General features: G+C 39.2%; 1 protein-coding gene across 7 annotated transcripts in view; it reads left to right on the top strand.

Moving 5' to 3' along the window:
- MIER1 (MIER1 transcriptional regulator) overlaps positions 1-26,368 on the top strand; it is a 64,643-nt gene that overhangs the window by 22,959 nt on the left and 15,316 nt on the right. For all 7 annotated transcript variants that reach the window (XM_056122264.1, XM_056122265.1, XM_056122269.1 and 4 more), the window contains 7 exons: positions 6,206-6,367; positions 7,661-7,793; positions 12,105-12,169; positions 16,021-16,093; positions 21,997-22,148; positions 23,155-23,236; positions 24,671-24,765. In XM_056122264.1, the coding sequence (XP_055978239.1) occupies positions 6,206-6,367; positions 7,661-7,793; positions 12,105-12,169; positions 16,021-16,093; positions 21,997-22,148; positions 23,155-23,236; positions 24,671-24,765 (762 nt within the window). The remainder of the gene's footprint in view (positions 1-6,205; positions 6,368-7,660; positions 7,794-12,104; positions 12,170-16,020; positions 16,094-21,996; positions 22,149-23,154; positions 23,237-24,670; positions 24,766-26,368) is intronic.

Genomic DNA, 26,368 nt, shown 5'->3' with positions numbered 1-26,368 from the left:
ATAATAGCATATGAGATAGTATGGTTATTGTTTTCTATTTCAAAAAGTGGTTACTAGATTTAATTAGCATGCAATTAATAATGAACCCTGCTAAAGTTTTGGACATGCCATTGTCTTTTTTTGTTTCTCCTCTTTATCCCAGTATCTTATATCTCCTCACAATTTCCTTTCAGATGAACCTTCCTTAGGAAAAAATTTTTTAGAATAGAAGTATTTTTAAAGAATATAGAAAGGAAGAGAAAGCAGTGAAATTATGATTGAAACTTAGGAAATACCTTTAGTACCTGATAAAACTCTTTGACAAAAACAAGCAGATGAAGGATTGTCTTGAATGGGTAACTGACAAGTCCTGGTGTTCTGTCAGCCGTGTTTTAGTCTACCTTTAGTCTTTTTTTTTTCCCCATATGGAAATATTTATTTTATAAAACATCACTGCTTGATCATACTGAAATTGTCAGGAGCAAATGGCAGAAGTCCCTTTCTAGATATGGGTGAATGAGAAATGTAGTGTAATGCTCACCTAGTTTCAATTAAGGGAGCGAGCTAGGGTGCTTTCCTTGCACACTGCCAGTTCAGGTTTTGTCTTCAGCACCACTTCTGGTCCCCTGAGCACAGCTGGGTATGGCCCCAAAATAAAAAGAACTAAGCAAAGACACGATAGAATATATATGTATACACATACATATATACTTTGATCTAATATTACGCATTCTTTATTAAACTTACTCATATTGGAATTACACTGTTATGTGCGATTGGGTTTCAGGCATGTAATGTTTCCAGTCCCAATCCCGTCACCAGTGTTCGCTTCTTCCCTTCAGTTCCCCCCACGCCCATTTGCCTCCCACCCACCAGTCTTCTACAAGAGTCACTTTTGATTTTGTTTTGTTTATGATATATCTATGTTTTTGCAATGTGATTTATACTACTATTGCCAATCGGGTTTTGTGCACAATACCACCTTTCAGCACCACCTCCTCAAGCATTTTTTTAATGGGCTGGAGCGATAGCACAGCGGGTAGGGCGTTCGCCTTACAAGCGGCCAACATGGCCGACCCGAGTTCGATTCCTCCGCCCCTCTCGGAGAGCCCGGCAAGCTACCGAGAGTATTCGATATGCCAGACACAGTAACAACAAAGTCTCCAATGGAGACGTTACTGGGCCCGCTCGAGCAATGGAATAGTCAAGGGTTATTTTGTTTACACATGATAGGCCCGTCTAAATTAGTAAAAGAAAGCATTTTAAACGGTTATTTTTTAAGTACTTGTTGTTTGTTTGGAGCCACACCTGATAGTGCTCAGGGCTAACTCCAATGCTCAGGGATCACTCTTGGTGGGCACAGGGGACCGTGTGGGGTGCTGGGGAATCCGATCTGGATTGGATACATGCAAGGCAAGCAACCTGTCCTCTGTACTATCTCTCCAGCCCCATAAACTTTTTCAGAAGTCATAAACATACCACACACACACACACACACACACACACACACACACACACACACACACACACACACCCTAGAGAGTACAGGAATGCCTAGAAGTAAGAGAGTCTTTGTCATCAGAACCTCTTGTGTACTATCAAACCATGATTAAATCTTGTGTTGTTCCCCTTCCCCTGACCCAAGGTCTAGAGGTTTTTCTTTACTAGTCATTAGTTTAGGTTCTGATTTTATCCCATGTGAATGATAGCAGAGGATTCCAACCTGTCTCCGTCTCCCTGGCAAACTTAAGTCTTTCCCTGCCTGTCTATCTTGAACATTTTATTGTGTATGTGTGTGTAATATTTTTTTCTAAACTATCTGATAAGTTCAGTCACTATTCACTAGCTACTCACAAATTGAATCAAGCATGAGATACAATAGATCTCGTTAGAAATCAAATAACTAACTGGAGAAAGCATATAAAAGGCCAAACCTTGATTTCTTTCTTTTCCCAGTTACTTTCGATAACCTTTGCTCTAATTATGATTATTTTTTTTTAGACCTATACAGTTCTCATTTCCTTGACTTAAGTGGCTTTTCTTTCCCTGTGCTGGTGCTTTTACAATTTTCTTCAAAGCCAAACAGTTCTCTTATTTTTTTTCCCTCTTTATTTATTGTATTAGTGAATCACTGTAAGGTACAGTTACAGATTTACAGATTTCTGTGCTTGCTTTTCAGTCATACAGTGATTGAGTATCCGTCTCTCCACCAGTTCTCTTTGAAATGCACTGTGATCGCCACTTTTAACACTCCTTTTTTCTCTGCGTTACTACATTTTTCTTTGAGAAAATGAGTTTTGTAATGTGAATTACACAAAATGCATTTCAGAGGGAGAAGTCTTGTTTTTAAAAAATATGGTTATGATTGTCAAACATTCCACATTCTTGATAAGAGTTCAAAGATTCTTTCAAGGGTCTGGATGTAGGTCAAGTGGTAGATGATGTGTGAAACCCAGAGTTCTATTCCCTGCACCAAATGGCCTCCTGAGAACTTTCTTGGCGTGGCCTTCACAGCAGTTAAACATTTTTAATGCAGTTTTTAATGTCATCTTTTAGACACATAATTAAATGTCATTTGTTAGAGGTAAGCTTTATTAAAGATGACTTAGATCAGGCTGTATTACTGTATTAACTTCCCACTGAGAAGAGTGTTAGGTGCCTTAGACCTTTGAGGTAAGTGGTTTTTGGGGTGTTTCTCAAGGGGGTCCTATGTTGGCAGTGTCAGTGTCATTTGACACCTAAAAAATGAAGATACTCAGGCCCCACTTTGGCAGTGCTCAGTTAGAAACTTTGAGGTGGGTGCTAGCAGTCCATTTGTAAACACTCTTGAGGCAATTCTGCTTGCATTTAAATAAAACAGATCAAAGGTTAGGGGGCTGAAGATGCTCACCTGGGTGATAATCTGCTGCTTTTGTGTTATCTGGCCAAGTACCATTTCATTCGATAGTAAAAATAATTTAAGTAGTAACAGTATCAGTTCAGCAGTTAAAAAAAAAGGTATACTTTTAAAGTTGAAGTCAATATGAACAAGCTCCTCATGAATTGTTATTTATTTTTGTGGTGTTGGGGATCAAATCTAGGACCTCACTTATGGTAGTCTGTCACCGAGCTTCAACCCCCAGTTCCTCATGAATTCTTGAAAGCCTTTGTCAATGTTAGTGGCCAACTGAAGAGTTTTTATTAGTTTACCCCTTATACTAGTTATACATTAACTCATGCATTCTAGATGATTCATTCATAGTAGAGTCTTTGTTTTGGAATTTATTTCGACTTGGTTTTCTTAGCTAATAAGGACAACAAATACACTGTTCGCTACTTTTAAAGATCTGATGAGATTATGTAATAAATATACTCTACTTTCGTTGAAAGAATAAGATTTTGGAATCAAAGCCTTTATCACATGCCTGACACATACTAAAAAGCACTATGGAAGCTGTTGTTATTTTGTGTACAACTATCCTTCTGGCTTTATCTTTTCAATTTCAAAGTTCATTTTGGGTTTTTCAATAGTGACTCCTAGGACTGGAGAAATAGTACAGTGGGTAAGGTCTCGCCTGCCCATGGTCCCCTTGAGCACTCCAGGAGTGATCTTATAGTACAGAGCCAGGAGTAAGCCCTGAGCACCTCTCCCCCATGCCCTTACCCAAGTAAAAAAATAAAGAATAAATACCAACTTCTTATTCCCAAATTTTTGTCTCCTACACCACATTGTACATCTGCATGACTAGATCCATGAAGCCTTTAAGAGCTGTTATGGTATTTTGAGAATTATGATAGATACACCTATTTTTAAAAATTTACTTTTATTTAAATTTGCGGCCACATGACTTACTGTCTAGTTCTCTCTCTCTCGAGAGCCCTGCAGGCTACCAAGAGTATTCTGCCCACACGTCAGAGTCTGGCAAGCTCCCAGTGGCAGATTTGATATGCCAAAACCCAGTAACAGTGATGGGTCTCATTCTCTGACCCTGAAAGAGCCTCCAAAGTGGCACTTGCTAAAATCTCAGGGCCAGGACGAATGGAGACATTACTGGTGCCTGTTCGAGGAAATTGATGAACAATGGGATGACAGTGACAGTGATTAGAATTTTGTTTTTATAAAGTAGTTCACAATATTTGATTACATTTAATATTCGGACACCAGTCCCACCACCATTACACCTTCTCACCACATTTCAGATGTTCCCATCCCAAACCCCAAACCCTGCCCCAAAGCATAACCGAAATAATTAATTTTATATTATTCGTTATGAATAAACCGCCGAAATTGCTCCCAAAGAGTTTCCTTAGAGGAAAATGTGTGAAGATTGTTGTATTCCATCCAGGAGCTATTAAGCCCTTTTAAAAGAGATCACTAACATGTTGTTAAAGGTTGAGCCTTGTGTGCTTGTATGTATCTGTAAAAATTTATTGCCCTCTAAGATTGGTGGCGTTCCACTTTGGACTGCATCAAATGTGGTGTGGTAGGTACTCTTGGAATATGAGTGGTATGAGGTATGCGATGTCCGGGAATAGGTTCCCTCATGAGTGAGGGTGGGGCTGAGCATGTGGAGAGTGGCTGAGAGCCTGATGGTGGTTGAATTCTGGAAGTTTTCAGTTTTCAGGAGGTTTTCAGGGCTGGGTTCCTTGGAGCAGGGAGGGGAACTCACCCACCCCACTCTGGGATGCCCTGAATGAAATAGCTTGGTGCAGGGTCCAGCGGTATGGCAAGTTGTTTAATGTTCTCTTCTGAGAGATTTAGAATGTGTCTCTGGATCGTGGCCTTTGATGAGATGATCTCAGTTACCTGTTTGAAATATACCAACGATTTAACCAGGGTGGTGCTGCCTTACCTGATAGGCTTAGCACTTCCTTTCCAGGTTGTAGCTACTACAAGGCATTATTAAATTTAAGTCACGGCTCTGAATTCATGTCGTGTACAGAAACAGATGTGTATGTGGCTTTATAACTACAATATCCATTTACAAAGTGAAGTAGAAGTGTTAGTGCTTTATAATTTCAAATTACATTTTATTAATTGCTTCTTGCTCTCAAATTAAGTTATGAGAATTGTATGATTTATGTGTGTCATCAGGTTATTTTATTACTATACCAGTGTATTTGGCACATGGCTAAACTCATTTCTGCCCATAAATAAGGCCACTTGGGAAATATTAAATAGGTTTTCCCAATATTTTTGTTTTGTAGGTTCTGAACTGACTCCAATAAATTTTTCTTCAGAGTCTTTCATATGGTCATATAATTTAGGTTGAATTTTCTTTTCATGAAAATTCTCAGCTTCTTGATAAACCGGTCATTAGAGTACCTCCAGTAGAAAGTTGATTTTATATCTCTGTATTTAAATATTTCATTTCACCTTCAGGATGTTCTTCTGGTTTTAGTTTTGGGGCCATATACAGTGATGCTTGGAGACTCCAAGTGGTGTCAGGTATTGAACCCACCTCGAAAGCATATATGTTAGCGTTTAAAACAATTTCCCTGGCCTTTAGGGTCCTTGGCAGAGACACATGAGGGTATACACTTCAATAGGAACTTAAATATGTCTCCGCTACTTAAACAGGTTGGTGATTGTGGGTAAAATTGCTTATTTGGTTATCCTCACTTTCTTACCTCTGAAATGGTGGTAGTATAACAGCCTTCTTTTGGGTTGGACTGTGAGTTTCATCTCCCTCTCCAGGTTTGCACTTGACTGGCGGCTGATTTTATGTGGTATTAAATGTGAGTGTCACAGATAGTGTAAACTGCCAGTGTATGTTTACTGAATTGATTACACTAAAGAGTATAAGTCATATGAGCTGGAGAGAGAGTACAATGGGCAGGGTGCTTGCCTTGCATGCAGCCAACTCAGTTCAATTCTGACAACCCAGATGTTCCCCTGAGCCATGCCAGGGGTGATCTCTTCGTGCAGAGCCAGGAGTATGCCTGAGCACCTGTGGATATGACCTATAACAAAACATTTTAAAAAACAAAATCATAAAACCCCCAAATAAGTTATAAACCAATTTCATTGCTTTCATTTAAGCATTGTGTTTGTTACAGTTGGCACTCTTTCTGGAATTCATAAAATACTGAGATTTTCCTAGGTTTCAGAATTATTTTCGGACACACTGCAGGAATTTGAGAATTCTTGATAAAAATCTGAGTCTTCTGTTGTATGAAATGATTGTAGATGTGTAAATTATAGAAATGAAAAATTCATTCAGAAATGAACATTTGGTTTCTTTAGGAAGGCGACATGCCAATCCACGAACTTCTCAGCCTTTATGGTTATGACAGTACAATTCGACTCCCTGAAGAAGATGAGGAGGAGGAAGAGGAGGAAGAAGAAGGTGATGATGATGAAGATGCTGATAATGATGATAACAGTGGCTGTAGTGGGGAAAATAAAGTAAGGTTATATGTAATTTTTTGAATTATTTTTATTCTTTTTAGAAGTTACAATTCATGAATAATTGAGTGATTATTTTAATAATCTTCCTGATTTTTTTACATATTTAAATTTAATATTTACATATTAAAAATTAAGAAATTTGAAATTGGTGGGTCTGGAGTGAACGTACAGTAGATAAGAGTATTTGACTTGTATGTGGCTGACCAGTTTCTATCACTGGCATCCCATATGGTCCCCTGAGCACCAGTAGGTGTAATTTCTGAGTTGTAGAGCAAGTAAGCCCAGAGCGTCATTGATTGTGCCACCCCACCCTCCAAAAATAAACCATACTTGAAATTCAAAATCTACTCCTGAGAAATACGGTTTAACCCTGTATAGTTTTAGGTTTCTTTCATTGCCTGTTCTGTTGTATTGAACATTTCTTGTGCTACAATTATTTGTGGTAGTTGTGCCGACTTCAGAAGTGTATGTGTGGGGCTGGAGTGATTGTACAGCGGGTAGGGTGTTTGCCTTTCACGCGGCCGATCTGGGTTTGATTCCCAGCATCTCATATGGTCCCCCGAGCACCACCAGGAGTAATTCCTGAGTGCATGAGCCAGGAGTAAGCCCTCTGCAACGCTGGGTGTGACCCGAAATGCAAATAATAATAATAATAATAATTGTGTATTTTTCAATAATTATAGATATACAGAAGAGGGTCTAAGAATAATAGATAATTCAGAGTTTATATACATGTGTGCGTATGCATGGATATGTACATACACAGACATACACAGGCTCTATCCTGCACCTCCAAATGTTAATATTCTATGCCGCCATGGTTATTTATCAAAATAATAAGTCATTTCTAAGGGGTGGGAAGATAGTTCAGAGGATTGGAGTACATGCTTTGCTTGTGAAATACCAATCAATCACCAACACCACATTGTATCTTAAGCACTTGCCAAGAGTTTCCTCTAAAAGTTATTTTTGATTTTACCAGTTTTTCCGCGTGTGTGTGTGTGTTTTCTGGAGCCATCCCCATTGTTGCTCATAATTTCTCTGGTGGTGCGTGAGTATGCAGTAGGGACCATGCAGTGCCAGAAATCTGACCTGTGGCACCTATGTGCAAAAGCAGCTGTCCTGTCCTTTTAGCCATCTTCCTGACTTGTTCGTGTGTGTGTGTGTGTGTGTGTGTTTTCTCTAGGATCCATTCAGGCCACCATACCTAATTACTATATTCATTTTCGTCTTCTATTTTGAACACACAATTTTACCTACAGTATTCTACACATAATTTCCTAATCACAGGAAGAAAATGCAAAGGATTCATCAGGTCAAGAGGATGAAACTCAGTCTTCCAATGATGATCCATCACAGTCCGCTGCTTCTCAAGATGCCCAAGAAATAATTCGCCCACGGCGATGTAAATATTTTGATACAAGTAAGTATTTATTAGTTGCTGTAATCAGGAAATTTTTTTTTTTTTTTGCTGCTCAGTATATGACCCAAAATTCTCAATCTTTTTTTACTACTGTTTGAATTTATTATAAATCTCACTTAGCTGTAGTGAAATTTTCTTGTAGTGCTGGGGCCTCAGAGTTTATGATTATAGTACAGTAATGTATCACTCACTGTATTACTTGAATTTGAGTGTGTTGCTTCTAAGTATTTAAAGTTGTTCAAATGTGTATCTCCTATCCCCACTCTTAGTTGGTTTCATGATCATTTTCAGTTCTTAGCCTTTTTCTTTTCATACACTATAGTCATTGTCTTTATGATCTATAAGCATTAAATCATTGACTCCCAGATCTAAAGACATGGTAGAAATATTTTATTTATTTCATTTTTTTTTGTCTTGGAGCCATTCCCAGCAGTGGTGAGGGCTTACTGCTAGCAAGCCTTGTGCTAAGAGCTCATTCCAGGGGATGCTCAAGGTGCTGAGGATGGAACCTGGTTGACTGTGTTCAGTGTAAGCGCCCTACCCGCTCTACTGTCTTTTTGGCCTCTTAGACATTTGTTTGTTTTTAGTTCCTCTCTTCTTTTTGCTATTCCTGTTACAGTAACAAGGGGTTACACACTTCTGTGGTTATGGTGCTTCACACATTGCCATGGAGCTTCTCAGAGCTGGCATACTTTTTAGTTGCAGTGCTTGCTTGGGATCACATGCTTTCTGGTTTTTGGTCCACACATGGTGGTGCTCAGGCGTCCCCCCTGGTAGGACTCGGGGCCATATTGGTGCTGGTGTGTTGTCTGTGTGCAAGACCAGCCCCTTAACTGCTATGCCCTCTTTGGTCCAGAGTTCACATTCTTAGTCACATACCTTCTGCTTGTGCTCACTGGATGTCCCAGATTGCAGAGTCAGTGGGATCACACTTGGCCTACGTGGACCACTTGCCAGGGAGGCCTCACAGCTTTTGAAGCTGGCTATTCTGCCACTCAGCTGTGGGAATATATTGTCATAGAAAGAACTAAATTTTTCTACAGTTATAATCTAGTTGAAAGATGATCAGCGTTATAGATAACATTTAATTTATGTATTTACATAATGCGTGGTTTTTCTGCCCATCACGTTTCTAAGTTGGAATCCTTTAGAACAGTAGTCTTCAACTGCTAGTCCTCAGGGAAAGAAAAGTGGAAAACCATCGATCTGTCTCCTTGGTTAAAATTGCTGGCCTTGGGGCAGGTGTGCAGGAGAGGTGCTGGTCTGCAGTTGTAATAAAGTTTGAAAAATGCTGCTCTAGAGGACAAGTCTTTAATGAGAACAAATCAGTCATTAGTGTTACTAATTTAAATTTGTGGCCTTAATTTCTAGTCTTTGAAGAGTAAAAGCATGAGAAAAAATTACTCCTGAAATGCAGTAATAATTAAGCATGACTATGCTTTTTTGTTACACATTAAGTTTAGAAGTGTTGTAATTCTAATAATTGTGACTTGATCAAAGAGATGGGCCAGCTGAAAATATATCAGTGCAAGGTTAAATCAGTCCCTGAGATGTTAACTAAATTAATTTTGTTTGGAGTAAGTATAATGTTGTTTCTCTCTCTCTTTTTTTTTTTAATTAAATGACAGTTAAGCAGATACACAGTTACAGAGAACAGATACACAGGTACAAAATTTTCCATGATTGGTTTTGGTCATCCAGTTTTCTAACACTGGTCCCTTCATCAAGTGTGTACATTTCTGACCACCAGTATCCTCAGTTTCCCTCCTTCCACCCACACAGCAGACACTTTCTCTCTCTCTCTCTCTCTCTCTCTCTCTCTCTCTCTCACACACACACACACACACACACACACACACTTTCTCACTCGCTCTCCTCTCTTGATTGCTCTCCCACTCTTTTCTTTTGGGCGTTATAGCCAGCAGTACAGGTACTGAAAGGTTATCATGTATATTCCTTTCATATTCAGTTCTTGTTCAGAGTGATCATTTCCAACTATTGTCATAGTGGTCTCTTTTCTATTCTAATAGCCTTCTCCCTCCTCCATGTGACAAACTTCCAACCGTGGGTCAGTCCTCCTTGGTATTTTTCCTGGTGACTGTGTAGTATTCCACTGTGTAGATGTACCATAGTTTCTTCATCTAGTTGTCTGTTCTCAGGCACATGGATTGTTTCCAGGCTCTGACTATTGTAAATAGTGTTACAAAGGATAAAGAAGTACAGATAGCTTCTATGTGTTGCATTCTTGGGCCCTTAATGTATATTCCCAGAAGGAGTATTGCTGAGTCAGATTAAAGCTCAATTTCTAGTTTTTCAAGAATATCTATATTTTCCAAAAAGACGAACCAGTTGGCATTCCCAACAACAATGAATGAGAGAGTCCCTTTCTCCCCACATCCATTCCAGCACTGGTTCTTATCCTTCTTGATTTGTGCCAGTCTTTTTGGTGTGAGATGTATATCAGTGTTTTGATTTGCATCTCCTTGGTGATTAATGATGTAGATTATTTTTTTCATGTGCCTTTTGGCCATTTGTATTTTTTCTTTGAAGAAGTTTCTGTTCATGTCTTCTCCCTACTTTATATCTTTGGTATTAACCCCTTACAGATGGGCATTAGGTAAATATTTTTTCCATTCCATGATCTGTCTTTATATTTTAGTCACCTTTTCTTTTAAGGTGCAGAAGCGTCTTAATTTAATATAGTCCCATATGTCTAGCTTTGGTCAGTGGTATTTTATCCTTGCAGATTCTTTTAGCTTCAGTGTCATGGAGAGTTCCGCCTACATTTTTCTTCATGAACCTTAGGGATTCAGGTCTGATATTGAAATCTTTAACCCTGTTGTGTGGTGTTAGAGGTCTGAGTTTATTTATTTTTTTGCATGTGGCTGTTCAGTTTTCCTTAGAGTATATTTTGAAGAGGCTTTCTTTGCTCCGATTCAATTACTTGCTCCTTTATCAAAGATTAAATGTTCATATATTAGGGGGTCTGTGTCAGCGTAGTCAGCTCTGTTCCATTGATCTGTGGGTCCGTCTTTATTTCAATACCATGCTGTTTTAATTACTAGCACTTTGTAGTATGTTTGAAAAGGGGAAAGGTGATGCCTCCCATCATCCTTTAACTAAGGATTATATCAGCTATTTGCGGGGTTTATTGTTTCATATGAATTTCAGGAGTGTTAGGTCTGTTTCTTTGAAAATTGTCATGAATATCCTTATAGGGATTGCATTGAATCTGTATAATGCTATGGGGGGAGTATTGCCATTTTGACAGTGTTCATCCTCCCAATCCCAGAGCAGGAGATGTGTCTCTTATTTCCTCATGTCCTCTTTTGTCTCTTGAAGTGTTATTTTGTAGTTACCTTTGTACAGATCCTTCACCTGATTCTGTAGTGTTTAGGGTTTTCTGAGTGTAGTATCATGTCATTTGCAGTGAATGCTTGACTTCTTCCTTTCCTATCAGGATGTCTTTTTCTTGCCTAAGTGCTAGGGCAAGTACTTCTAGTACTTTATTGAATAGGAGTGTTGAGAGTGGGCAACCGTGTCTTGTGCTTGATCCAAGGGGGAATGCTTTTAGTTTTTCCCCACTGAAGACAAGGCTTGCTGTGGGTTTGTGGTAGTGCTTTTCCTCTTAGTTTTAAAATGAATAGATCCAAACTCTTGGAACAGTTATTCATACTTCTAGCCTGATATTTTGTATTTTGGTTGTGATGAGCACGTGGATATATGTGTGTGCATATAGCTCTTCGGAAATTATTTTGAATATAATGTTAGCCATTTCATCTCTTTGTGCAGTTGTAGAGTTGAGAAGGTGCTGATAATCTTAAATTTCCAGCATTCATGTAAATACATTGTTCTTCTAAAATGTAAACAGCTTGCCTTTCCTGAATAAAAAGATAAAGAGGATTTAGAAAAGAATGAGAGTTTTCCTTACTTGTCTGTGTTCCATGTGCTTTCCCCAAAACAGTGCTGCACGAGCTCACGAAGCATTAATCTTAAACAAGGGAAGAAATTGGGATCATGTAATTTATTGTCACCGGATTGTTAGCAGAATTAGAATTAGAAAAGATTAGCTTGACTAAATGTTTTTTTCCTCAAGCTTTTGTAGGTAGTTATTATGAGACTAAAGATTAGCTTTGTCTTGAAAACTTTATGAGGTGTTTGTTTTTTAAAGCCGACAGGGTGTTGATTATTCGATCAGAAATGTTTTGGTCTGTTTTGGGTATGTTTAAATCTTCTGTGATAAATTTTAAAATGATACACTGATAAATAAGTATGGGCAATATAAAAATTCATAGATTTATTTTTTTTTAGATAGTGAAATAGAAGAAGAATCTGAAGAAGATGAAGATTATATCCCATCAGAAGACTGGAAGAAGGTAGTTAGAACCCTGTTTTCTCCAAACTTATCCTTCAAAAAGCAAGCTAATTTTGTAATACTACCTATAGATAAAGTTGATGCTAAGTCCTTTTGTGGCATTTTGAAATTTGGTATGTGTTTAGATTTTCCTTTAATATATCCAGGTAAGAGAAATGTTTCTCCTAATAATATATCTGAAAATGCGCTATTCTGAGCGTGTTGCCACTCAACACAAGTATAGAAATAAAATTTCTGAATTAGTGCCAAATTAGAATTTTGTTACCCTCTAGAAAGTATAGCTCGTGAAGGTGTTGTAGAGATGGTATAGTTAACCCACTTGCCGTATGTGCTGTAGACCTAAGATTTGGTCCTCAATAGCACAGGAGTGACCCCGGAGCATTGCTGACTGTATTCCTAAAACAAAACAAAAATGTGTTTTTGTGGGATATGAGAGGTAACACAAGGGGCTGCAGGGTATGCTAGACCTGAGTTGGATGCCCAACACTGCATGCCCACGCTGTCTTCCCCTTGCCCCCACTCAGTACCATTGGGAATAGCCCCTGTTTCCTGCCAGTGCCCCAGGCCCTAATGGCAGTGGATGCTGAACTCTCAGGGTTATGCCACTGGACTCAGTATTGTCAGGACAGGGCCCCGGGCCCCCTGAGCACTACTTGGGAGGCTCCTCCTGGACCCCAAGGAAAAATAAAAACATTGAGGCTTTTTTTTTTTGTAGATTTGATAATTTATTTAGTACATAAAATAATTATATATGCTTAGCTGAAGAATAACTCAAAACATAAATGTATACTTAAGATAGCTTTTAAAATATGCTGGCTATACTTACAACATATCACTGTCACTGTCCTCTCGTTGTTCATAGTCAGTTTTAATTCGGTTATTACAAAATTAGTTAATACTTTAAATCTGATTTGGTAATTTTTTCCACTCTGGATGCTCGTTTTCTCTCTTAAACATGTATTCTTATTTTTCTCCCCTCATATCTCTTTTTTTTTTTTAATTTTTAATTCTTTTTTTTCCCTCACATCTCTCTCTCTCAATTTTTTTCAATAAAAATTATTTTGTAAAAAACAAAAAACAGTACCTGGTGTTGGTATTTTGAATTTAATTGGTCTTGAAATGCTTGGGGCAAACTTTTCAAAAAGTTGATTCCCTCTTCCCATTTAAACAAAGATTTTTCATTTATAGTCTCTCTGGATGATTGAATCATTTGTTAAATTTGAATTGGGCTGTTCCATGATTCTGTGTCAACCAGAAGAGACTACTTTTATGATTAGTGGGTTACTGTACTAAGAGGAAATTAGTGTTTCTGAGTTAAGAAATTTGACTGGGGCTAGAGCAATAGCACAGTGGGTCAGGCATTTTCCTTGCACGCGGCCGACCCAGGTTCGATTCCCAGCATCCTATATGGTCAGTCCCCCGAGTACCTCCAGGAGTAATTCCTGAGGGCAGAGCCAGGAGTAACCCCCTGTGGTTGACCAGGTGTGACCTAAAAAGCAAAAAAGAAAAAGAAAAAAACTTGACTGCCTGATAGATAAGAGATGCTATAGAAAACAAGGGTCTTTGAACTTTTTGTGACCTATTTGGAAGATTGAACAAACATTTTTTATGACATTTAAAATTTTTTTTATTACATTTTATTTGAATGCTTTTTTTTTCTCCATTTTTGGGGGGTGGGTTTGGTTTTGAGGCCACACCCAGTGATGCTCAGGGTTTACTCCTGGCTCTACACTCAGTAATTACTCCTAAGCTGTGAGGGCCATACGGGATATTGGGGATCAGTCCTGGTTGGCCATGTGCAAGTCAAATGCCTTACCCGCTGTGTTATCTCTACAGCCCCAGTGTTTCCTATTTTTGATTCTGACTTTCACCGGGCAGAAAAACGCTAGACACTTTGGAACTTCTTTTAATCTACCGTTACCACTGCACATTCATGTTTGTAATGTGGGTATCTAGTCTGCTTTTGGAAAGCAGACCATTCCTATTTGGGGTATTAGAGTGCTAAAACACAATTTCTATATGAATTACAGTCATTTTAACCTACAAAATCAACCTCCCAAATCATCAAAACTATTTCAGATTGGAAATTTCTGTTTTTGGATGGTATGGGAGACATTTATCTTCATAAATACATCTGGAGTTGCCAGTTGATGATTTAAGTGCTGAATTTTGGGGGATTTAGTTTTCTTGGAAGGAACAAAACTCAGGAGGGAGAATTTTGGGTAAGGTGAAGCTTTCGTTGCTAGGGGTATGAGATGCCTCATCTGGAGAAGTATATAACCGAGCAGCCAGTAAACCTTGATAATTTTCATTTTTTATTTATATTTTTTCTACTTCCCAGTACTTTTTGGTGTACGAGTTATAATATGAAGATTTGGAGATTTATCTTCTAAGGCTTGTGAAAAAAATGGAATTTTTACAAAAACAGAATATTGATCCCTATTCTGATTGGCACAGGTGGTGGGTAAAGTAGATTGGGTATAAGCAGTAACAAGAATGGGGGCCTGGGTGTTGATAGTGAAAGACAGAAAAATCTAACAAAAGAGTAAAAAAAAAAACTTGGATTTGAGACTGTTTTTAGAAAACGAGCTTTCCTATAGTTATAGAAATAACTTTTTTTTTCCTTTTTGGGTCACACCCAGCAATGCACAGGGGTCATTCCTGGCTCTGCACTCAGGAATTAGCCCTGACGGTGCTCAGGGGACCATATGGGATGCTGCGAATTGAGCCCGGGTCGGCCGTGTGCAAGGCAAACGCCATACCTGCTGTGCTATTGCTGCAGCCCCATAGAAATAACATTTATATGTCGAAGAGTGGTTTGCTCTCCTGATCTGTGACCAGTACTGAGACTGGTCCTGATGTGCAGGCTAAAAGGCAAACAATACTGATAAAAATTGTGACTTAGAAATTCTATTCGGTAAAATGAGATGCTGTAATCAATGGGCACCTAAGACTGGAGAAAGGAACATATTAAAATCCTGAGACTTCTTTAACCGTGCACCTTTTCCTCCTAAACCTACATTTGAAAATGTAGTAAATTTATGCATTCTTAACACTCATCCACAGACAATGGGCCACATAAATTTTGATCCCCATGTGGGATCAGTCTCTCTTGTGGTAACCAGTTGCCTTTCTAAGCCATGAGTTTCTTCTACTTTCTTCTGTCGAGTTGATTTCCAGATTCCTTAAAATAAGATTAATTTGTGCTTGGGGATGTTACGTTTTCATTTTCTAGTTTTCTATTGAAGTGCAGACATTAAAATAGAAGAAAAAGAAATGTCGGCATTAACCTTGTCCTTGCGGAGTTTCATCTGTTTGCCCAGAGTTGTCTCCAAATTCTTCTCTTTCCTTACCTGCAGAGCTCTGCATCTCAGACTGTGTTTGAATCAGACTGAAACACTGATGTCGCCCCCCCCAGAGTTTCTGGCTCACCAGTGTGGGTGGCACATGTGTTTCTAACCCTTTCCCAGTGTTGCCTGCTCATTCTAGGACATATTTTAAGACCATTGTCCAAACATGGGTACGATAAAAATATTTGAGATTTTTATTTCAGGGAGCTGTTTGTTTTCTGAATTTTCTGAACATTCATCTACATTTGTTGCTCCTTTGTACTCATTGTCTGTCTTGCTTTTGATCCATTGTTCTTTACTAATGTTTGCAGCCAATCATATCTAAGCCCAATTATTAACTCATTCATCCTCATAATACCCCTTTCAGGTTGTTACTTGGTTTTGTCTGTTTTAAGGCAGAAAAAGCAGGCAGTTTTCCCAAGAAGATGGTAAGGTTGGGAACTGTGTATAAAACTTGAGTTTTAAGATCTTACTAATTAATGCTTTGGAATTGTTTTAATAGGAGATTATGGTTGGCTCCATGTTTCAAGCAGAGATTCCAGTTGGCATTTGTAGATACAAAGAAAATGAAAAAGGTGAGTTATTATTAAAGTTACATAGTTTTTTTGTGCATTTGAAGGGATAAAGTGTTACTTTATGGTAAAATTGCCTTATGAGAGGGTCCCCTTCATATTTCTCTGAAAAGGAATATGTTTTTCCAGTTTTGTAGAAGTATAGTGAAAAAGAGGACAGAAAAGAATGAATGCTTTTTTGGGTACTAATTCTCTAAAGATACACCAAACTTTAAATTTATTTTTACTTTGAATACTCTGATCTTTTCATAACCTCTATAATTGAGTTTTAAATGATGACTTCCGGGGTTGGAGAAATTCGATTAGGGCTCTTGCCTTATATGCAGCCAATGCAGGTTCCATCCCTGCCACCCCATACGGTCCTTTGAGCACTGCCAGGAGTGATCCCTGAACACAGCTTTCAGCACAGCTGGATATGGCCAAGAAAATGGAGGGGGCGTGGGGAGGGGGAAGGGGAGGGGCTGAGAAAAAGGACTTTGGCAGCTGTTAGATGGGTTTAAAAATTTGTGTAAACGATGATAGAAAACATTAAGTTTTTTATTTATGAAACTTAGCACCGTAGCACTGTCCTCACCGTAGCACTGTCCTCCCATTGTTCATTGATTTGCTCGAGCAGGCCCAGTAACACCTTCATTGTGAGACTTGTTGTTACTGTGTTTGGCATATCGAATATGTCATGGGTAGCTTGCCAGGCTTTGCTGTGTGGGCGAGATACTCTCGGTAGCTTGCCCGGCTCTCTGAGAGGGGTGGAGGAATAGAACCTGGGTCGGCTGCGTTGGCCGTGTGCAAGGCAAACGCCCTACCTGTTGTGCTTTCTAAAATTGACAACTTTGATATTTGTGTCTTTAGTTTGGCAGAGCAGTTTGTGTATGTAAGTTTTATACGGCCTTTTCATTATTTATCTAAAAGTCCTCAGGGAAGTCACAGTTTAAAATTTTAAGATATTAACTGTGATTTTTTTCACAAACTGTTTCAGTCATTTTTGGGGGGTGAATTCCAAAGAGAGAGTATCTGTGATGAGCTCATGTGCAGTGTGACATTACTGAGCACTCTGTTCATTGTCTTTTTCTCAGTTTCCATGTACAGAGCCTTTGGGGAGATGTAGGAACTTTTAGTAGATTTCTTTTTAGTCTTCTTTTCAGGAACTTCCTTTATAATATAAATCAACAGTTTTCAAATTTATTTTACCTGCTATCTCTTTTGCCAAAAATACTTTGCTCAGCTACCCCCTGTCACACTTCAGACGAGTATAACCTCTCCTCCCCCACCTTTCCAGCTCTTCCCGTCTGCTCTCCCTTCCCCTGATGGGGGAGTGGGGTACTGTGAATGTGGGGAAACACCTATATAAACTTTCTTTTTAGGATTAGAGAGACGGTACAGAAGTTACATGTGTCTGGTTGACCCTGATTCAGTCGCCAGCACTTCATATGGTCCCTGGGCACTACTGAGTATCATCCAGACACTACCTCGACCCCCCCCAAATAAAAAGAATAACGAACTTTATCATCATAAGTATGCACCTGCTTTCAGGGTAAGCAGCAGGTCGGAGATAGTTAAGGACAATATAGCACTGTATCACTGTGTCCTTCCGTTGTTCATCAATTTGTTCAAGCAGGCCCAGTAATGTCTCCATTGTAAGACTTGTTATTGTGTTTGGCATATCGAATATGTCACGGGTAGCTTGCCAGGCTTTGCCGTGCGGGCAAGATTCTCTCAGTAGCTTGCTGGGCTCTCCTAGAGGGGTAGAGGAATATAATAAGGAGAATATAGTCCAGTAAATTCTGCTGGCAACAGGAATTATGTCTTTGGGGAGGGATGTAGGGGACACACTGCTTTTCTCAGGAGTCAGTCCTAGCAGTATTCAAGGAGCCAAAAGTGGTACCAAGAATCTAGCCTGGGTTGGCTGCTGACAAACCAAGTGCCTTAGCCACTGTACCCTTTAGCATCCAGTGGAATGAACTGCTTACACTTTGACACTCTGTTTTACCTAAATTATAATATAGGTGTCAATATCAAGTGTAACCTTAACATTTCATGCACGTGGTTTGTGAAGACATTGTAATTGTATGTAAAAATTGTTTTTGTGATTGAATTTTGCTTTATTTAAAATTAGTTTTAGGGGTCGCAGTTGACAGTGCTAGGTGATTGGGCACACGACTCCCAGTTCTGTGAGCTAGGGCTCCCGGTGTTAACCTTTGGGGTACCATGAAGTGCTTTATTTATATATTGAACCCAGCGCTCCCACATGTAGAACATGAAGTTTGCGCTAGCCCCTTGGCCCTTGTAGCTAAATTTTAAACATCTTTTTTTTTTAATGTTATATAATGGTCAGCACATGTTCACATTGAGTTCTCTTGCCAAATAAAGAACTTAAATGCGACATTTTTTCATTTTTAAAATTCTAAATACACAAGATAGTAACATCTCTCTGAAAATTTTACATTTAGTAGGTCTGTAGGGAAACATCTTATTGTAGCAGGTTAATTTTAACATTTCTCACGTCAAGCATTTTGCTGTCAAATAGCACAGTAATTCTAATTTTGATGTAAATTTTGTTCTAGCATTTTCAAATTTAACAATTTTAGAAAGAAATCGCACATGATTTTTTCAGGAAAAGGTGTGATTTTTGAAACTTTCTCACTCTGGGAATTTTAAGTATATTGGATTGTGTGATATTCAGACTAGATTTAGCTTTGGAAGAATCACTGTGGTTCCAGTGTGCAAACGGCCTTTCCCCTACACTGTAGCTACGGGAGTTTAAACTTGTCATGATAACCTAGAAGCCATCTTCATAAGAGTACATCGTACAGGCAACCAGACTTACGTGGAGTTACTTACGTAAACCACAGTTAGCTGGGGCCATGACTCAGAAGGGCTGGAGCGCGTGGTTTGCATGTGGGAGTTCTTTATTTGAGTTTTAGCATTGATTGTATAACTTCAAGTACCACCAGGAGTGCATCCTTACCCCACTGCAAAAGAAAAGTGCTTCTGAAAGGTTATTGCTCATTCTCCTGTTAGAAAGTTTTTTTGCGGCCAATTTTTTTTTCTTTCCGTTTGATATATAATCACTCACAAATTAGGTGACTTTAACAAAAATGCCACAAAGCTATTTTGATGCCTTTACTGTAGGAATTGGTAAGTGGGTCCAAAACTTTTTTGTTGATACGAGAAAGCCTACTGTGTATCCTGGAAAGATTACTGTATCACTGTCATCCTGTGTTCATCGATTTACTCCAGCGGATGCCAGTAATGTCTCCATTCTCGTCCCAGCCCTGAGATTTTAGCAGCCTCTTACTCGTCTTTCCCAACGCTGCTGTATTGGAGGCTCTTTCAGGGGAATGAGACCCGTTATTGTTACTGTTTTTGGCATATCGAATACGCCACGGGTAGCTTGCCAGGCTCCACCGTGCGGGCGGGGTATTCTCGGCAGCTTGCCAGGCTCTCTGAGAATAAAAAATAATATATATGTATATGTATATATATATATGTATGTATGCATGTATTTCCATATGCCTGGAGAGATAGATAACTTTTTTCCTTTTATATTTCTAACTAATCTCTAATTCAAACAGTTGCAATAATATTTGTTAAGGTTCGTTCCTTTGAACTTTCACCTACTTTGATTTTAGGGTATGTGGGGACGGGGGGGGGGAGTTGAGGGGAAAGGGGCATTGGATGAAGGCATACCCAACAGTACTTGGGGCTTACTCCTAGTTCTGTGCTCAGGGCTTATTCCTGGTGAGAGTCAGGACCATCTATGGTGCCAGGAATCCAACCCAGGTCAGCCACATGCAAGCACGCTCCCTATTACTGTACTCTCTCACTACTACTTCCTCTACCTCCCTCCCCAGTTTGTTGGTTTTTTTTTAATCTGATTATCTTGTGTTGGAGCGATAGCACAGTGGGTAGGGCGTTTGCCTTACAGGAAGCCAACATGACCGACCCGAGTTCTATTCCTCCGCCCCTCTGGGAGAGCCCAGCAAGCTACTCAGAGTATCTCGCCCGCACGGCAAAGCCTGGCAAGCTACCCGTGACGTATACAATATGCCAAACACAGTAACAAGTCTCACAATGTTACTGGGCCCGCTTGAGCAAATCGGTGAACAACGGGAGGACCGTGACCGGACCTGATTATCTTCATAGAGAGTTTTGGCTACTCTGGTTTTGAATCATTTGGATTCAGAGGCTCTTAAGATACGAAGATTATCAGGATTCTCTACCCTCTCCTTTTCTTCTTATTATTAGGAAAGCAAAAGTCGCTACTGGCAGGCCCTCTCTTATTTTGTACACGCCGTATAGAGAACCAGAAGAACTAGGAGTTTCCCGTCCTCTGCTCCAGCAGAGCTCCTGAGAGACTCTGGACTCAGTCAGACTCAGTCATCCTCTGCCAAAATCATTCATTTCTCAGACCAGTAAAATGAGTTGAACTCTGACCTGCACCGACCTGCCCACTTAACCTGTTCTTGGGGCCCGAGGTCGTGTTGGCTCAGACTGTGTGGGAGAGGAAAGGTTTAATTCTAAAGAAATGCTGGATACATGATCTTTTCAGAGTTATTCGCATCTTTTTTGTCTTCCATGTACTAAACCATGCGTGCTCTGGAGCTTGGTGATAAAATGGTATCATTCGGACTGTGATGTACTTGCCATAATACACAGGAGCCCTCCAGCCAGCACCTGTTAGCCACCAGCACCACTAAGATTACCTGGCTATAAGTGTCCGTACTAGTGAGAATGAGAACTCTGGTCTAGCTTCATTGAGAAGCAGGTGGTTAATTCAGAGAAATAAGTTAAGAGAAAGAACTTGAATTCAGTGTTCCCAATCAAGTTTGTTTGCTTGCATGGCATAATTTTAAAGCAGAGAGATACAGGCTAGGATTGTGAAAAAGTGAATAGGAAAATAAATTTATAAAATATTCACGGTAAACATTCGACAGATTGTTGATTTTTTTTAAGATACTTGTAAAATATGAACACATGTATTATTACCCGTATTTGATAATCGTGTTGAAATAAGCCAGTCACGTAGAACCTATATATGGGAAAAACTCAACTAGTTTAGAACTCATGTCAGTCACAGTGACCTTTGAAAAATAGGGACATTTCTTCTCTAAGCCTCCTTATTACATCTCATAGTATTGCCTAGTAACCATTTTTTATATCAATTAGACTTTGGCATTTAAAATGTAACAAAATATTCCCCGAAGCTGGAGGTTAAGAATAAACATGTAGGGGCTGGAGCAGTAGTACCATCGGTAGAACATTTATCTTGCATGTCACTGACCTGGATTTGATCCCCCGGTATCCAATATGAACCCCTCAAGCACTTCCAGGAGTGACCCCTGAGCAACGCCAAGGTTGAAATTATCATGGAAGTTTTATTGTATGCCCTGTTAATAACACATTTTCAAGTATCACCGAAGAATACAAAGAAATAAAATAATTTCCTACTAAGTGGTAACGTTTGGTGAACATTCTCTTAGCCATTCATTTCCAGAAATATCATTATAGCTAGCTTTTGTTAAACCATAATATGCGCCAGACTTGTTTTATGGTATGGTAAAGCCTTACACCTTCATGACAGGATTATTATCCCCACTTCAGGGATGAGTCAGTAATAAGGAAAGTAACTTTTGCTCTAGGTCCTCCAGACAGAAAGTGCTGGCGTACAAGCCAGGAGTGTTTGGAATTTAGGAAGTCAGGCTAAATAGGACTGGAGATGAATGGGGCATAGTGATAGCTCTCTGCGTGGATTGATTCTATCACTCAGACTCGATATATTGCTTGAGTGTAGTCAGGCAGATAAGTAGTCAGATAACACTGATTCTAAGTCCTCAGCATTTAGCCTAATTGCTTTTTCAGTGATGATGTTTTTGACTTTTCTGATATTGTTTCTTTCACTAATTTAGTATATGAAAATGATGATCAACTCCTGTGGGACCCTGAATATTTAGCGGAAGATAAAGTGATTGTGTTTCTTAAGGACGCATCTCGAAGAACAGGTGACGAGAAAGGTGTTGAAGCCATCCCTGAAGGATCTCACATTAAAGACAACGAACAGGTACATGGATAAGACATCCCCCTTCACCCCAAATGGATTGTGTACATTTATATATGTATATGCTATCATAATCAATGTACTTGTTCTGGGTATTACATTTTCTATAGTGTTAGGGAATATGGTTAATAGCATAAAATACCAAGTGTTAACACAGTTTTTCATTAGTATGATTTCAGCTCAAATAAGTTTCCATTGAGCCTGCATTTTTTTTTTTAATTTGGCTTTTTGAGTTGCCTTTGGTTGTCGGCAAGTCTATGGATACACATAGACATAGTTGGGAATCCACATCTAAGACAGTGTTGCTTCTGTATAGACAGGACTATGAACCCAGTAAAAGGATTCAGGTTTATTTTAGAGCCCCCAAATTCAAAACTATAAATGATCTGTGATTTTTTAATTAAAATTATTGTTTTTATTTCTAAATTACTAGGATTCAGTGCTGCAAATTAATGTTTTGTTTATCCTATTCTTTCTGTATAAGGAATAAAATTTTAATTTAATAGGGAGTTAATTTGTAGGTAATTAGTAGGATTGAATTTGTTTGTCCTTAGTATGTTGTATTTACTGTCCTTCAGAAAAGAGGAAAACATAACACTAGATCCTTGAACAGACTTTACTGTCTTACATTGTGTGCCCTATAGGCCGGAAAGTACAGTGGGTAGAGCATTTGCCTCTGACACAGCTAACCTGGGTTTTAGCGCTGCCATCCCTATGGTCCCCTGAGCTCGCCAGGGCCGGGGTAAGTCTTGGATACACCTGGGTGTGGCCCCAAAACCAAAGTAAAAAAATAAAAGCAAAGAAATTGTATGGCCTGGATAGTAAAATGGACTGAGTGAATGCTGTGCATGTAGGAGATCTGATTTCGTTCCCTGGCACTGCACCGTGTTCGTTTCCCCAAGCAGTTACTGAACATCTCTGGGTATGGCCCTGAAATCCGCAGCAAAAAAATTACAGTCTTGAACTGTTCATGATCGAGGTTATATATTGAAGGCTTTTATTTTTCTAGGCATTGTATGAATTGGTTAAATGCAATTTCGATACAGAGGAAGCATTGAGAAGATTAAGATTTAATGTCAAAGCAGCTAGAGGTAAGCATAAATGTTAAGCTTTAATTTGTTTTCATGCTGTAGCTGAAATTTTACTTTAGCTCTTTAGTTTATGAAGATACAATACTGCTCTTCTCAATTCAGTATTTGCTGAATAGCAAATTGTTAGAGCTTGTTCAGTACACATATAACACAAGTATTATTTGAAACACTGGAACAAGTTCCCGGCTGCTTTTTCTGGAAAAATAAGGACATTTAAATTTAAATACATAATGCCATTCAATCTCAGGGCACTTCTATAAATGTTTTATTTCATCTTGGCAATGCTACTGTGTACTAATATGACGGGTGTTACCTTCATTTTATTTTGTGTGTCTGGTGTTGGGGCACACCGGTGATGGCTCAGGTCTTATCCTGGCTCTACACTCTGGAATTCTCTTGTCAGTGCTCAGAGGAATATACGGGATGCTGGAGATCAAACCTGGGTGGGCCATGTGCAAGGCAAACGCCCTCCCCAGTGCACTATTGCTCTGGCCCCTTGTTACCTTCACTTTAAAATTGATGAGACTGAGGTCTCTGTACTGTTCTAATTTAGCTTCAACAAACAATTCATAAAGGAGTCATAACCAAAGTCTAGGCTTTGGGGGTTTTTTGGTCTGTTTGTTTCAGTTTTGTATCTTTAATTCTCAAGTGGTTCCTGTCCCAGTCACTGATAGGACTGACTGCTCATGAGTCAGTATGTAGCAAATGAAAGAATTTACTCAACAAAAATTGAAGGGTTAGTAAGGCTAGTAAGGCCTAGCAAGATCTGTGGACATAGGGCTGGACAGAGAGCACAGCAGGGCCGCGTGCAAGGCAAGCGCCCACCTGGGTACAGTCCCTGGCACCCCATATGGTCCCTCAAGCACTGCCAGGAGTGCAGTGCAGAATCAGGAGTAAGCCCTGAGCATTGCTGGGCATGGCCCTCAAACGAAAAAGAATACTGGAGAAAATGAATCCAGTTGAGGTAGGAGAGTTAAAAACCAAGTCATCCAAAATCTTTCGAGTGAGACATTTTTGTCACAATCTTTGCAGTTACCAATAATTTCCTCAGAAATAATGTAGCGCTGCACTGTAGCACTGTCATCCCATTGTTCATCGATTTGCTCAAGTGGGCACCAGTAACGTCTCCATCGTGAGACTTGTTACTGTTTTTGGCATATCGAATACGCCATGGGTAGCCTGCCAGGCTCTGCTGTGCGGGCGAGATACACTCAGTACCTTTCCAGGCTCTCTGAAAGGGGCGGAGGAATTGAACCCGGGGTGGGCCACATGCAAGGCAAATGCCCTACCTGCTGTGCTATCACTCCAGCCCCAGAAATAATGTAATTTCTCTTATTATTACCCAAAAGTTACATTTTTATTTGTAATTTTGTTTGTATGCCACATTTTGGAGAATAATGCTTATTTCACAACCCTCTTCCTCCATTTTGTCAGAGGAATTATCCGTTTGGACAGAGGAAGAGTGTAGAAATTTCGAACAAGGACTGAAGGCCTATGGAAAGGACTTTCATTTGATTCAGGCTAATAAAGTAAGTAATGAAATGTGTTCTCTGTTACAAAAAGAAATTTGATGGTTGAGATCTTGTAGCCCATATGTATCATGTAGTGTCTTAGTTATTTTCTAATAGCAGAAGTTTTTGACTTAATATATTGATACTTAGGAAATTGTTATCAGCATGCCTAGACTTTGTCCTAGTGGCTGTTTTCAGAAGCCTTTAAGATCTATTTTTCGTTTGTTTGTTTTTAACCACTGTCAGCTGTGTTCATCAGCTTTGGTATGGGGTGTGCAGGCGAGATGCACTCGGTAGCTTGCCCAGCTCTCTGAGAGGGGCGGAGGAATTGAACCCGGGTGGGCCGCATGCAAGGCAAATGCCCTACCTGCTGTGCTATCGCTCCAGCCCTAGAAATAATGTAGTTTCTCTTATTATTTCTCTTATATACACATATAGTATATTCATAGTTCTCTTCCACAGCCATGTGGAAGATATTTAAGAAAATTATTTTGAAGGGATTTTTGAAACTCTGATCTTTGCTATTTCATTTATAATTAAAATATCTTTGACATGTGCTAAAATGAGTCCTAATTGGTCTAAAATTATATAGTTGAGAACCAGAGAGTTAGTTCAGTGGACAGGTTTACCGAGATTTGATCCGTGGCATCCCATATTGCTCCCTGAGTACCACCAGGAGAGACCCCTGAGTGCAGAGCCAGGAGTAAACCTTGACTACCACCGGGTATGGCCCAAAAACCAAAAAAGAGATTAAAAGAATAAAATTAGATAGAAGATAATTTTATTTGCTTTAATCTTTTCCTGAAGAATATCTCAGTAGGTCAATTTTATACATTATATTTTTCCTTATTTGAGAATTTTAATTTAATAATTATCTTTCCATATTTATATTTATCAACTACGTAGTGTTTACCCAACAGAGCTTCATGAGTCCTTAGGGATATTTAAATTTTCTTAAAACTGAAATCATATATAACAGTAAATCATTGCTAGATAGTATAGGAAAATGTACATATAAGAGATTAGGACAGGGAATATTTAAATCTTTTTGAATGTTGGTAGTTATGTATGTATATCTAGGCCTTTTTAAAAAATGCCACATTTCAGCAAATATAAATGACAAGATGCTCAAAGTTTTGTTTGATAACTCGTCGAGGATGATTTTATGCAGTGTTGAACCACAAGCCTTTTGTCATGTGTCTGATTAACTCCAAACACATCCTTTCGTGGTTGAAAGGCACATTATTTTGGATGAACATTTCCTAGATCCAAAGACTGTTGCCCACTAGATTATGAAGGAGACCCTGAGAATGATAGGCTGATGGAACTAGCAGCAGCAAGAACCTTCCTACTCCCCAAATTCTTTAAGGTTGGTCTGGGCAGCGTTTATCTTGCCAAGGCCAAGTTAGATATTTATAGTATCATTTTAAGACCATACAATACAAATGGGCCTTAGGTAGTTGGTAAGAAGCACGTGTCAGTCCTCTTTTGTACCTCGGCCCAGCCCCATGGTTTTGTGGGTATTGATACAGTCCACAGACTTTACTACAGACTTTCCCTGCCCTTAAGGAATAAGAACTATAAGGAATAATAAATAATAGGTTATTTGAACCTATTAACC

Source organism: Sorex fumeus, unplaced genomic scaffold (assembly GCF_029834395.1).
Source record: "Sorex fumeus unplaced genomic scaffold, SorFum_2.1 ptg000045l, whole genome shotgun sequence".
Classification (NCBI taxonomy): domain Eukaryota; kingdom Metazoa; phylum Chordata; class Mammalia; order Eulipotyphla; family Soricidae; genus Sorex; species Sorex fumeus.
Note: the sequence above shows the minus strand (reverse complement) of the source record. Positions and strands in the feature narration are given on the sequence as shown.